Source organism: Babylonia areolata, chromosome 9 (assembly GCF_041734735.1).
Source record: "Babylonia areolata isolate BAREFJ2019XMU chromosome 9, ASM4173473v1, whole genome shotgun sequence".
Lineage (NCBI taxonomy): Eukaryota > Metazoa > Mollusca > Gastropoda > Neogastropoda > Buccinidae > Babylonia > Babylonia areolata.
Genome location: NC_134884.1, coordinates 46,421,709 through 46,434,899, shown reverse-complemented (window position 1 = coordinate 46,434,899; position 13,191 = coordinate 46,421,709). Strand labels below are relative to the sequence as shown.

Below are 13,191 nucleotides of genomic sequence, written 5' to 3'. Positions count from 1 at the left end.
ACAATTTGATTCCTATAATGTTGCATTTGTTTTTCTCCAACATGGAGGGAGACAAGTATTTTCTTGCTTGTGTGTGATTTCTGTCATTGTTCTTCAAAACATTCAATTGTTATTAACTTGCGCTGGGCGAGAATATTAAAGAATATGTGAATGCCATGTACATTTTATGAACAGTGCTCTGACCCCGGGATTTAAGCTTTAGTTTGAAAAAAAAACTTCAATTGACTTTGCCGAGCTCCCTTCAAAATGGCGACGTTTATGGTGAGGCCATCTATTTTCCGTGATACAGACCAAACTAGCCGCGTACTTTCGATTTTGAATGAACAGAGAGCAACATCAAGGTTTTGTGATGTTATTCTTAAAGTGAGAGATGATCACATATATGCACATTCTAACGTTCTAGCAGCGGCAAGTCCCTATTTTGGATCGTTTTTAGGCCTCGGTCCAGATCAGCCGAGAGCATTTTGCGAAAAAACACCACAGGTGATTGAAATTCAGATTGATGGTGCAGACGCTACCAGTGGTTATGGTGATGCAGTACGCCATGTTGTGGAATATATGTACACCTGTACATTGGAACTGAACTCTGTTATTATTACCCAGATTGTTGAAATTGCCAGGATCATGCAAATTCAACGCGTTCTGGACTACTGCGACAGATTCTTAAAGGGTGAGCTAGGGGCTCAACCCCTTGACAAAAGAACATCCACACCTTCCTCACTGCCAGATTATGCACCTTCAAAGAGGGTGAAGAAAGCTAATGCTTCAACAGAAACTGAATTGGTGATGTTTCAGAAGTCTAGTGGATTATGCATTGAGAAATTGCCCCAAGAAGTACTTTTGTCAGCAAGTGTCTCTGAGCAGGATGCAGATGTCAAGAACAAAGATTTGGCAGAAGGAAAGTGTGTATGTGATGAACTAGAACCAGATTTAGGGGATCCTGAAAATGAACTTAAAAATGTCATTGACAATGATTGCCCAGTTCCTACAGATAAGGCAACACAGTTGGACTCTGATAGCCTGCCTGACTCACAGGAAATGAAACCCATTGAGGCAGTAAGGCAAGGAGAAGGTTCTGTAGTTCTGATAAAGAATGAGGATGGGACTGTCCTGTTGAAAAATGAAGATGGAACAGTGACGGGAAATGTTATGATTCCATTTGTGAATGTCCCCATTGTTGACAGTGAAATCGACCCAGAGACAGAAATTCCAGTTTTAAGTAAAGATGAACCTGCTGACCCTGGAGCAGTACTTCAACAAAGTCTTGTGAACACAGCAGGTTTCTTTGCTACAGATACAGATACTCCTAGCAAACCAAAAGTCACACCATCAAGGGGAAGGAAACGAGGGAGACCAGGAAACCGGGGTCGTGGCCGGAGACGTAAAGTACGAGAAGTTTTGTCAGACAGTGATCCTGAACTTATTCAAGAACCTGATGATGAAGCCCTTGATGTTCTTTCACCCACAAAGCCTTCAGAAACAGAAACAAGTATTGCAGATGCTGAAAATAGTGAAATGAAAAGTGCAGGAGAATTGATAGGGAAAGACCCCTCAGAGTCACTTTCATCTCAAGAGATGCCGGCTACTTCAGCATCAGCTACTGATTCCACCATTTCAACAGTCAGTGGTGAAGGATGTGTGAAAGAGGAGATGGTAAGTACAGAAGGGGGTGTAAAAGTAGAGTCTGCCAGCATTAAAGAAGAACAACCAGAGACTTTGTCAAGAACTCGTGGCCGCAAACCCATCACATCTGTCATGGCCTCATGGACTTCACCTCGACGTCGTGCTGGCATTCCACGATCAGTGTTTCGCTCAGATTATGTGATGCACTCACTGATCAGGAGGCGCCGGCAGAGTAGTGCTTTGGAGTCTGAATCATTAAAGGATGACGAAAAATCTTTTGATGAAAGTGAGAGGGGCTCAATGGGTGTGTACGAGGCATTGTCTAAAACTGTAAATGAGGCTTCTGCAGGCATTGAATCTTCCATCAAGTTCGTGTGTCAGACTTGTGATTTTACAACAGCATCATTTCGCTTCTATCGCCAGCACATGAAACGCCATCCTGAGACAGACACAAGAAGCTACACATGTACAGAATGTAATTTTCACACAACCAAGGCACGGCAGTTGTTGCAGCACCGGAAAAGACATCTCCATGAAGACCTGATCTGCAGGTAATGTTTTTTACATGTGTAGAAAATTCGTTGAGGTCTGGTAAAATAGATACAAACTGAACCTGTGATATCTCAGTTTCGTTTTATATATGACTGCATTAGACTAGAGTGACTTAGTGAGTCTGTTATATATATATATATATATATATATATATATAAATATACTCGTATATATATATATATATATCATTATATGAGTGTAACTCTGTATAAGTGTAATCAACAGTGTGTTTGTGTCCAGGGTACACTTAAGGTTTATCTTGTGAACCGCATCTAGTTTAACACTTGACAAAACTTGGTCAGATGGTCAACCTGTATCATGAAAAAAGATTTCATTAACTAAGACATTTGTCAAGTTTTATCCCTTTTATCCCATGGTGAAACATTGAAGGCCCAGACGAATTATTTCAAATGTTTGGCGCACACATACACACAAAGGAAAATGATATATTAGTCTTTACAGAATCAACTCAGCGGCAAAGTATACTTATTAATTAATATTATTTATTGATATTAGTACTATTTTTAGGAATAGTATACTCTACTTTTTCTTCAAAATGTCTATTACGTTTAAAAATAGTATGACTATGAGACTGTAGTGGGCTTTTTTTTTTTTTTTAAGGATTGGGTTCACATAAAACTTTAATGAAAATTGAAATATTAATCTTATCCTCGCTGAGTCGCTCTCTGTGCATATTGTTAAAATAATCATTGGGCAGCTATTGTGAAAGCCAGTTTGACACGAAGGAGAACTTTGAGACCCACCTGCTGCGACATGCACACATCCTGCCCTACTTCTGCCATGCCTGTGACATGCGCTTCAAGACACGCACCCAGCTGACCACCCACCTGCCTAAACATCGCACCGAGAAACCCTTTGTCTGCCAGGTAAGAGCTGTGTTCTGTGTTAAGTGACTTCCAGACACACATGTGGTGTGAGGTGGTACACATGCACTTATACTAGTTATAGGCATACACACACACACAGTTTCTGTTTCTCAAGGTGGTGTCACTTTATTCTGACAGATTATCCATGTACACCTCACCAATTCTGTTAGGTGGATGGATGCCTGACCAGCAGCATTGAAACCAGTGTGCTAGTCAGGCCTTTAGCGCATGACGGGGGCAGTAGCCGAGTGGTTAAAGCACTTTCAATCTGTGGGTCCCAGGTTTGAATCTCGGTAACGGGGCCTGGTGGGTAAAGCCACTAAAGGGAGGAGATTTTTCCAATCTCTCAGGTCAACATATGTGCAGACTTGCTAGTGCCTGAACCCCTTCGTGTGTATACACACACAAATCAAAGAACGCATGTTAAAGATCCTGTAATCCATGTCAGCGTTCAGTGGGTTATGGAAACAAGAACATACCCAGCATGCACACCCCCAGAAAATGGAGTATGGCTGCCTACATGGTGGGGTAAATAAACGAAAAGGTAATACACGCAAAATGTTACATGTATGTCTATCAGAGTGTGTATATATATGTTTCTGCCCAAAATCAGACTGACACAGGAAACAAATGATCAGTGCCAAGTGGCATCCATCAGTCGGCTCTACCCAGGTAGGCAGCCTGTTCTGGAAATGATCTGAGTTTGTAAAGTACTAAAAGCTTGGTCTCCAACTGAGGATATAGGTGCTATATAAGTATCCATATCATTCATGCATACATGTTTTTTGTCTGCCTATCAGACAGACTCAGAGTGGATATCTTCTACAGAATTTGCCAGAGTATAAAACTGTAACACTTGTCTTGCCATAGGTTCTTTTTCGGTGTGCCAGGTGCATACTGTACATGGGACAGGTTTCTGTTTATGATCTTCTCTGAGTGACTAGATGCTCAGTTAAATTTTCCAGTCAACTTAGGGAGAAAGGGCTAGACTGGATTTGAACCCAGACGCTCACAGATACCGTATAAAGTGTGTTGGCAGATAAGCATCTTAACCATTCTGCCACCTTCTGCAACACACACACACACACACACACACACACACACACACACACACACACACACACACACACACACACACACACATGTTTACTTGCATACAGTTACAAACACAAAGACACGCACACACATGCACATGCATATATATATATATATATATATATATATATATATATATGTGTGTGTGTATATATATATATATATATATATATATATATATATATATATATGCATGTGCATAGTACACACACACACATTCACTCACTCTCTCTTCCTCTCTTTGCAGAGCTCTACAGAGGCATTATATATAATATATATCACAATTCTGATTCAGTCCCCATCCAGTCACACTCACAGAGAATAAACTTACCCATTCATCAATCATGGGTACATGTTTTTCACAGGCAGATTTGTGGCAATGGCTTCAACTACTGGAAGTTCAAGTGGAACTTCAAATATGCACTAAAAATTATTAATTTTTTTTTTTTACTCTCTCTCGCTCTCTCTCTCTCTCTCTCTCTCTCTCTCTCTCTCTCTCTCTCTCTCTCTCTCTCTCTCTCTGTTTATAGTTTTAGCTCTGCTGATATTATTGTTCAATGAAATGATTACACACACACACACACACACACACACACACACACACACACACACCCTTGTCTACAGGGTTTATCTGCTAAATGGACAATAAAATGTGTCAGTGTCTATGTCTCTCTGTCTCTGTCTTAGTGTCTATCTCTGTGTGTGTGTGTGTCTCTCTCTGTCTGTCTCTCTCTGTGTCTGTCCCTCTCTCTGTGTCTCTGTCCCTCTCTCTGTCTTTGCCTCTCACTCTTCCTCTCCCTCTCTATCTCTCTCTCTCTCTTTCATTGAAATAATTATAGAATATAAGACATTACTGACAGAAGGTGTGACATCTTCACGGCAGATCTGTGGCAACGGCTTCAAGTGGAAGCATGCCCTGAAGAGCCACATGGTGACGCACAGTGCCACCAAGGATCATCTGTGCGACATCTGTGGCTTCGCCACTGCCCACAAAAGCCAGCTGAAGGCCCACCGCCTCATCCACACGGGCGATACCTTCAAGTGCCCGGAGCCCGGCTGTTCCTTCGAGGCCACCAAGCGGCAGAACCTCAAGTACCACATGGTGACACACACACAGGAGAAGGCCCACCAGTGTGAGGTGGGTGGGCAGGCAGGATCGAACCCTGGGTCTGATGGGATGTGATGGGAAAGGGGAGGTTGGGGTTGTGTGGTTCTCTGAAGCTTTTTTTTCTGTTTTTTGTTCTCTTTTTTCTTTTCAAAAGTTTATTATTTTATTTTTCCTTTTTTCCTTTTTTTTTTCACTGGACCTGCACGAAAAGTGCACTGAATTGAACTTAATTTGTAATTGTAATAAGTATACACGGCTTATGATTGAATCTAAGTACTTCTTGATTTTGGATGATGTTCAAAATGTATTAGATTACTTTTTTGTCACGACAAATTTCGTTGTGTGCTCTCCCCCAGGGAGAAAATACTGGTAGGTGAGACTGAGAGAATCGAACATTCCAACAAAGTGATTCATGTGGTTCATTTTCTTTAGTTTTCAGAATGTGATAATTAAAGGTGAAAAAGTAATTGAAATTGAACATTGATACTGGGCTGTTTGCTGATGTCTTTCATCAGTGATGCAGCAGATTAATTTTTTTTTTTTATTCAATTTGCCTTTGTGTTTGGTATGGCAAATTTTCAGTCTGACTGGAAAATGTCTGGGAAAAAGTGAAGAATATTGTTCGGTCACTTCTGTAGCAACCCAGGGTCACTGTTGTAAAGCTGAGCTTGACACACCTGTATTGCAGACCTGTGTTTACTTACTGCCCATTAGGCCCTCTGGTATGTAGGGCAGCAACAAAGAACCACCACTCTTGTCTGTTTTTGGCAGTCTGTAAATGGTGTCCCAGGTGTGCTTCAGGGTCTTGAGTTCTCTATCTGTTCTGTGCCAGATGTTCTTTGGCCTTCCTCTTGCTGCTTCTTTTGTCCAGTGAAGGACTGTCTGGGTGATGTGACTTTGTACTCTTCACAGAAAATGTCCAACTTCCTCGGCCTTCTTGTAATGACAGTCTCTATGTTCCTTTCATTGCTTTGGGTGAGTAGTGTTGACTGGAGGTGGTATTAGGCCAGAAGATTTACAGCATTCTTCCAAGCTTTTTGCATGGAAGGTTGACAACTTTGTAACATCACTATCAGTCATCCTCCAGCATTCTGAGCCATGGAGGAGTGTAGAAAGTACACAGCACAACACATTGTTTACTTTCTGAGCTTGGTGTTGGCGCTGTATTGGGGGTGTCTCCACAAGCTGATTCAGATTCTGATGATGATGATGATATCATGATATGCATTACAGGTGTGCGGCCAAGCGTTCTCTCTGATCAAGAACATGCGTCGCCACATGCTGCTTCACAATGACACACGGCCGTTCCACTGCTCAGTTTGCACCTACACCACGACGCGCTACGACAAGCTGAAAGAACACAAGCTGAAGCAGCATGGCATCGGCCAGCCCCCGGGAAAAAAGATGAAGTTTGGAGACGCTCGCCACATGGCCGCTGGCACCCTTACTGTGGCTGATGATGGAACTGTCGTCAGATCAGGTAGGGGGAGGCAGAGGGAGGGGTGCGTGGGTGCGGTGGGGGGGGGGGGATGTTAGCGTGTGTGTTGGGTGGGTATGTGTGTTGTTGGTGGAGAGGGATGTTTGTGTGTGTGTGTGTGTGTATTCGCATTGTATACGTGTGTGTGTGTGTGAATGAGTGAGTGGGGATGTGTTGGTGTGTGTGTGTTTATTTGTGTATATATGGAATCACTGCAATCAGTTCTGGTATTTGTTGATTTTTGTTGTTGTTTTGGGGGGGTTTGTTTTTTACTGAAGCAAGCTTGATAATGAAGGGATTCAAGTTATAATGATTTCTTGTACAAGTAGTAGTGAAGATCTGCTTTACAATATAATATGATGGGGACAGAGTCAGAGGGGACATCGCTGATTGGTTGGCCCCTGATGCGTGCCAGTGTTTTGCAGGGCGTCAAGTACCATGGGCGACTGTGTAAGGGCTTAGTGAGGGCCATGGGAGGATCTGTGGATGCCCATAATTTCCATAGCACCGCAGGTTTGAGGCGTGCCCGGTGCTTGAATTGTCTCCACCCTATCTGGAGTGTAGGAAGCTGGGAGGGCTTCCTGCTGATTTTCCTCTGAAGGTGGTTCCTCTGTGTCTTTGTCACCATCAGAAAATGTCTCTTCAGTGGCATAGAATGATGGGTCAGGCTGTGTGCTGAGCACGTGACCAGTGTGGTTGCTCTGAGTGTGCCCTGTTGTAGTGGAGGGGAGCTGCTGGGAGGTGGCAGGGGGTGGTGGAAGGAGATGTGCTGCAGTAGAAGGAGCAGGAGAAGGTGTGGCACCAGGAAGGAGAGTGGAGCATAATTGCTGCAGCAAGTTGACAGTGAGCTACTGGTTGTTTGGTAGAGCAGCTTGCTGAGAGACCGTTAGTGGCTGGGAAACAGCAGCAGCCGGCGGTATGGCAGATGTGGACATCACTGCATAGCTTGCTGGAACAGTGCACGCACCTGCACTGTAGGCAAGGGGCAGTGCCGGTGCAAGGGAAGTAACCGCAGCGGTCACTGGTAAGGGATCCGAAGCAGGAGTTACCTCCCTTGGATTGGAAAATCGTGACAAGGGGAGGGGTGCACACGTATTGGCAAGCGTGTCCCCTAGTGGTCCACCTTCCTCCCTGCACATGGGGAGGGCATCCCTACACGCTTCGGTCGCCATTGGATCCGAGACGGTCGAGGCATGCCGCGTGGGGGCTCGTGATCCGATGTCACGGCCGCCACCACGGACACATCACACATAGGGCCCAGTCTAGCGTGTGGATCCAGAGCAAATGTATGGTGTTGTTTCCCCAAAGGGTTTGTGCTATAATCCCTTGTTAAGACTGGGCATGGGGAAAGGAATAGAGGAGGTTGACTCGGGCACTGCCGACTGGCAGAGCCGAGAAATTGCGGATCGCGTCGAGTCCGTTCGCGGTTCAAAATTAGAAACATCAATGGTACCACAGACCTGTGTTTGGGATAACAAACCTCTAGAACTCGCCGGAGGAGGCGCGTGGGGTTGGCGTTGTTGAGAGAGGCAGAGGTAGAGGGCCCAGAGTGATCGCGAATCAATTGCAATCGTGCCTTAATTTTAGCCCGATCTCCGAATCGAGCCACATAATTTTGCGACCTATTTGAAGACATAATAGGACACAAAACAGAAATGCCAAAGAATCGATAGACAGATAGAAAATGTGAGAAAACTTAGCCGTATGAAGTGCACAGGAACAGGTGTCGAGATGGCTGCCGGAAAAAGAGGGCGCTAGCCAGGGGGACAAAGGGGACGTTACCTACTTCCAGGAGGTTATCGGCCATAGTACTTTCGTTTTCTCCGCATAGGCGGATAGTAGTTTGCACAGGACAGGAATGTCAGACCCCTGCCGGAGTCTGCACTAGTTGGGTCACAGTAAGTATGTTATTTAAACGTAATTTTAGATAGAAAATTTCCTTTATGAAATACAAAGCAGGTGTAAAGTCCTATTGCACCTTGATTTATTGCTTTAAGCCATTATGTGTTTTGTGATCCAACAGGTTCTTTGACCTTTAATTAAAAGAACACAACAGATTTCTCTCTGTGAAAATCTGGTTGCTCCACACGGACAGCACCACAACAGTGCCACACCCCTTAACTTTTTCTCTCTCCATTTTTCCTGTCTGAAGGTGTGTTTTGTTTTACTGTCAAAGTGAATTTTTATATCAAAAGTGGATTACGACAGATCTAATGGGAGAAAGTGATAAAATATAATTGCAACGAGACTTCACACCTGCTTTATATTTCATATTGTAAGGAACACCAGATGTTTGCTACAAGGAGTCATTACTACTAGGATACTTTCAATTTCTTATCATGCTTGCTGAAAAGTGAAAGCAAAAAACAAATCAGACTGACCCAAACTCTGCGGCTTGTGTCAGTGCATGTTGTGCATGCATTTGCGTGTTTCTGTACATGTGGCCCTCTTGCGGCCAATCAGTGGCAGCCTCTGTGCGTGTGTGTATCTGTGTGTTTGTGTGTGTGTGTGTGCGTGCGCGAAGGTGTAAGTGTACACAAGTGTCAGGAGAGTTCTGTGCACGTGCATGTGTGTGTGGCGGGGGGGTAGAGGATGAGGTATATGTGTGTATGCATGCCTACACTGTGGGAGCAACGGAATATTGGAACGTGCGGGTGTGCATATATATATATTTGTATATATCTGTGTGGGGTTGGGGGTGGGAGATATGGGCGTGTGTGTGTGTGCTTGTACAAGTAAGTGTGCCTCTGTGTGTGTGTGTGTGTGTTTATGCCGTGGAAGCTTCGATACGTAGCTTAGAAATGAGTGTGTGGAGGAGGGGGGGTAGAGGGGGTGCAGGGTAATGTGTGTGTGTATGTGTGTGTGTGTTTTGGGGCTCATGTACATTTATGTGTATTTGGTTGTGCTTTCTTATCTGTGAAACTGCATGTTTGGTGCATATCTGTTATGCATGTGTGTGTGTGTGTGATAATGTTTTTTTGTCTGCATGTTTTACATTTATTTGCTTATTTATCATCATTGTTGTCTTTTTAATTAATTTATTTATTTTATTCTTTTTTTTTCTTTCTTTTCTTTTTTTTTTTGTGCGCTTATAGTTGACTTCAAGTTTTTGCGCCTTATAAATATTATTATTTTCAGTAGTAGTTCTTTTTTATGTATTTATCTAATATTTATTTATTTATTTACTTATTTCTTTTTATTTTATTTATTTATTTTTGTTGTTGTTGTTGTTTTTTGTGGGTTTTTTTGTTGTTGTTTTTTTCTCAAGGCCTGAATAAGCGCATTGGGTTACGCTGCTGGTCAGGCATCTGCTTGGCAGATGTGGTGTAGCGTATATGGATTTGTCCGAACACAGTGACGCCTCCTTGAGCTACTGAAACTGAAACTGTACATTTGTGTGTGTGTGTGTGTGTGTTTATGTATGTATGTGTGTTTGAGTGTGTGTGTATGTGCGTGCATGTGTCAGTGTGTGTGTGTGTATGTACATATGTTTGTGTGTATGTGCATGTGTGTGTCAATGTGTGTGAGTGTGTGTTTGTGTGTGAATGTGTGTGTGTCACTGTGTATGTGAGTGTGTGTGTGTGTGTCAGTGTGTGCGTGTGTGTTTCTATGTGTGTGTTTCAGTATTTGTGTGTGTGTGTTTCTATATGTGGGTGTCACTGTGTGTGTTGTTGTTGCGGCAGTGTCTGACGTGGAGGGCCTTCAGATGGTGGACATGATGGAGCCCATCACCATCGCGCAGGGCGACAGCAACATCACCATCCGCTCAGAGGTGCAGCTGACGGAGGAGGCCCTGCAGACCATCGCCCAGCTGGCCAAGTCCAGCACGGACAGCGTGGCACAGGGATCCCAGCTGCAGGAGGCCCAGATCAACATCGCCACCTCAGAGGGGATCCCCATCATCGCCCGCCTCCAGTTCACCTCATCCTCTGATCCAGACGTTGTCAGCTACGTGGAGCAGGTCCAGGAGTGATGGTCGCTTGGATCCCTCAGGGAATGGTGCTTTTGATCCAGCTGTAGATCCATCTGTGAATGGTTGCTAAGACTGGTCAGTGAATTGTTGCTTTGATATATCAGTAAATGGTCGCTTTGCTTCAACAGTGAATGGTGGTTTAATGTCGCTTATATCCATCAGGGAATATCCATTAGGGAATGGTCGCATAGATCCGTCAGGGAATGGTTGCTTAGATCCGTCAGGGAATGGTTGCTTAGAGCCGTCAGGGAATGGTCGCTTAGAGCCGTCAGGGAATGGTTGCTTAGATCCGTCAGTTGAAGTTCGCTTTGATCCATTAGGGAATGGTTTCTTACATCTTAGTGAAGGGTTCTTTAGATACATCAGTGAATGGTCCTGACCTGTAAGCTCTGTCTGATCTCAGTGAGGTGACAGCCCTTCACTGACATCCTGACCTGTAAGTTCAGTCTGTCTGATCTCAGTGAGATGACAGCCTTTCACTGACATCCTGACCTGTAAGCTCTGTTTGATCTCAGTGAGGTGACAGCCCTTCACTGACATCCTGACCTGTAAGTTCAGTCTGTCTGATCTCAGTGAGATTACAGCCTTTCACTGACATCCTGACCTGTAAGCTCTGTCTGATCTCAGTGAGGTGACAGCCCTTCACTGACATCCTGACCTGTTAGTTCAGTCTGTCTGATCTCAGTAAGGTGACAGCCATTCACTGACATCCAGACCTGTAAGTTCAGTCTGTCTTATTTCGATGAGGTGACAGCCCTTCACTGACATCCTGACCTGTAAGTTCAGTCTGCCTGATCTCAGTGAGGTGACAGCCATTCACTGACATCCAGACCTGTAAGTTCAGTCTGTCTTATTTCGATGAGGTGACAGCCCTTCACTGACATCGTGACCTGTAAGTTCAGTCTGTCTTATCTCGGTGAGGTGACAGCCCTTCACTGACATCCTGACCTGTAAGTTCAGTCTGTCTGATCTCAGTGAGGTGACAGCCCTTCACTGACATCCTGACCTGTAAGTTCAGTCTGTCTGATCTCAGTGAGGTGACAGCCATTCACTGACATCCTGACCTGTAAGTTCAGTCTGTCTTATCTCGGTGAGGTGACAGCCCTTCACTGACATCCTGACCTGTAAGCTCTGTCTGATCTCTGAGAGTCAACAACCCTTCACTGACGAGCGTACTCATCATCAGCAGTCAACGGGTTAATAATACTAATAGCAGCCTTCTGATTAAAAGAAAAACCAAAAACCAAAAAAACACTGTTACTGCATATTGTGTAATGTTCATTGTTGACCATTTTGCACTGGAGGAGTATTGTTTATCTAGCATGTTTCGTTTGTTTCTTTTTTTTAATCTAGAAGAAGAAAAAAATCTTAAGAAATGTCATTGTGTCATGTGATATATGAGAATTATTGGGGAAAAAGGACTATTCCTACTCTGCTGGTGTCAAGGCAGCAGGAATTTGATTTGGACGTGTATGGTCATGAAATGTATTGATCAATGTTTTTTTGTGGGTTTTTTTTTTGTTGGTTGTTTGTTTTTTATCTGTTCTGGTTTGGCTGTATGAATGTGAGTACATGTACTGCCTTTTTGTTTTTTGTTTGTTTTTGTTTTTTTCATTGTGATAGTTTATGGTATCTCTGTTCATGGTATATCTTTCAAAGTATTCCTTCATGTTGAAATTGAATGTGTTCTCCGTCTCCAGTTTGTCATTATTGATTATCACTTTGTAATACGATTAATGTGTTCATTTTTAAAGGGTTTTTTTGTTGTTTTTTTAATTGCATGCTCAAGTCTGTTGCAGTAATGGCCAAAACTGGCCACTGCAATACATTTGTTCCTGACCCTGAGAACAGTATTGCTGTTTTGAATTATATGTTGTTGTTTTTTTTCTTCTTCTCATCCTAAACAATGACAGATGTGGCAGAAAGCTCACATCAGATATCAGATGTCATGTGACTGTAGATTGCTGTCATGTGATGTAGGTTGCTGTCATGTGACTGTAGGTTGCTGTCATGTGATGTAGGTTGCTGTCATGTGACTGTAGGTTGCTGTCAGGTTGCTGTCATGTGATGTAGGTTGCTGTCATGTGATGTAGGTTGCTGTCATGTGATGTAGGTTGCTGTCATGTGATGTAGGTTGCTGTCAGGTTGCTGTCATGTGATGTAGGTTGCTGTCATGTGATGTAGGTTGCTGTCATGTGATGTAGGTTGCTGTCTTGTGACTGCAGCATTCTGTCATGTGACTAGGTTGCTTGCAGGTTGCTGTCAGGTGATGTACATCATGTTGTTTGCTGTCATGTGACTAGGTTGCTGTCAGGTTGTCATGTGATGTAGGTTGTCATGTGACTAACATTCTATCAGACTGTTGTCATGTGACTAACATTGTGTAATGTGACTGAAGGTTGCTGTCAGGTTGCTATCATGTGACTATAGGTTGCTGTCAGATAGCTGTCATGTGATTGTGACAATAGGTTTACTG

The 13,191-nt window shown here is 43.6% G+C and overlaps 1 protein-coding gene across 1 annotated transcript; it reads left to right on the top strand.

Moving 5' to 3' along the window:
• Nucleotides 1-52: 52 nt before the first annotated feature.
• Nucleotides 53-12,853, top strand: LOC143285533 (uncharacterized). The gene is made up of 5 exons (XM_076592891.1): nucleotides 53-2,174; nucleotides 2,894-3,062; nucleotides 5,041-5,295; nucleotides 6,499-6,745; nucleotides 10,426-12,853. The coding sequence occupies exons 1-5, from the start codon at nucleotides 247-249 to the stop codon at nucleotides 10,713-10,715; spliced, it is 2,889 nt and encodes a 962-aa protein (XP_076449006.1). The 5' UTR covers nucleotides 53-246; the 3' UTR covers nucleotides 10,716-12,853.
• The last annotated feature ends 338 nt before the right edge of the window (nucleotides 12,854-13,191 follow it).

Coding starts and splice junctions, on each gene's coding strand:
- LOC143285533 (XM_076592891.1), top strand. CDS start 247: ATGGCGACGTTTATGGTGAGGCCATCTATTTTCCGTGATACAGACCAA. Junction 5,296..6,498: donor AGAAGGCCCACCAGTGTGAG/GTGGGTGGGCAG, acceptor TATGCATTACAG/GTGTGCGGCCAAGCGTTCTC. Junction 6,746..10,425: donor TGGAACTGTCGTCAGATCAG/GTAGGGGGAGGC, acceptor TTGTTGCGGCAG/TGTCTGACGTGGAGGGCCTT.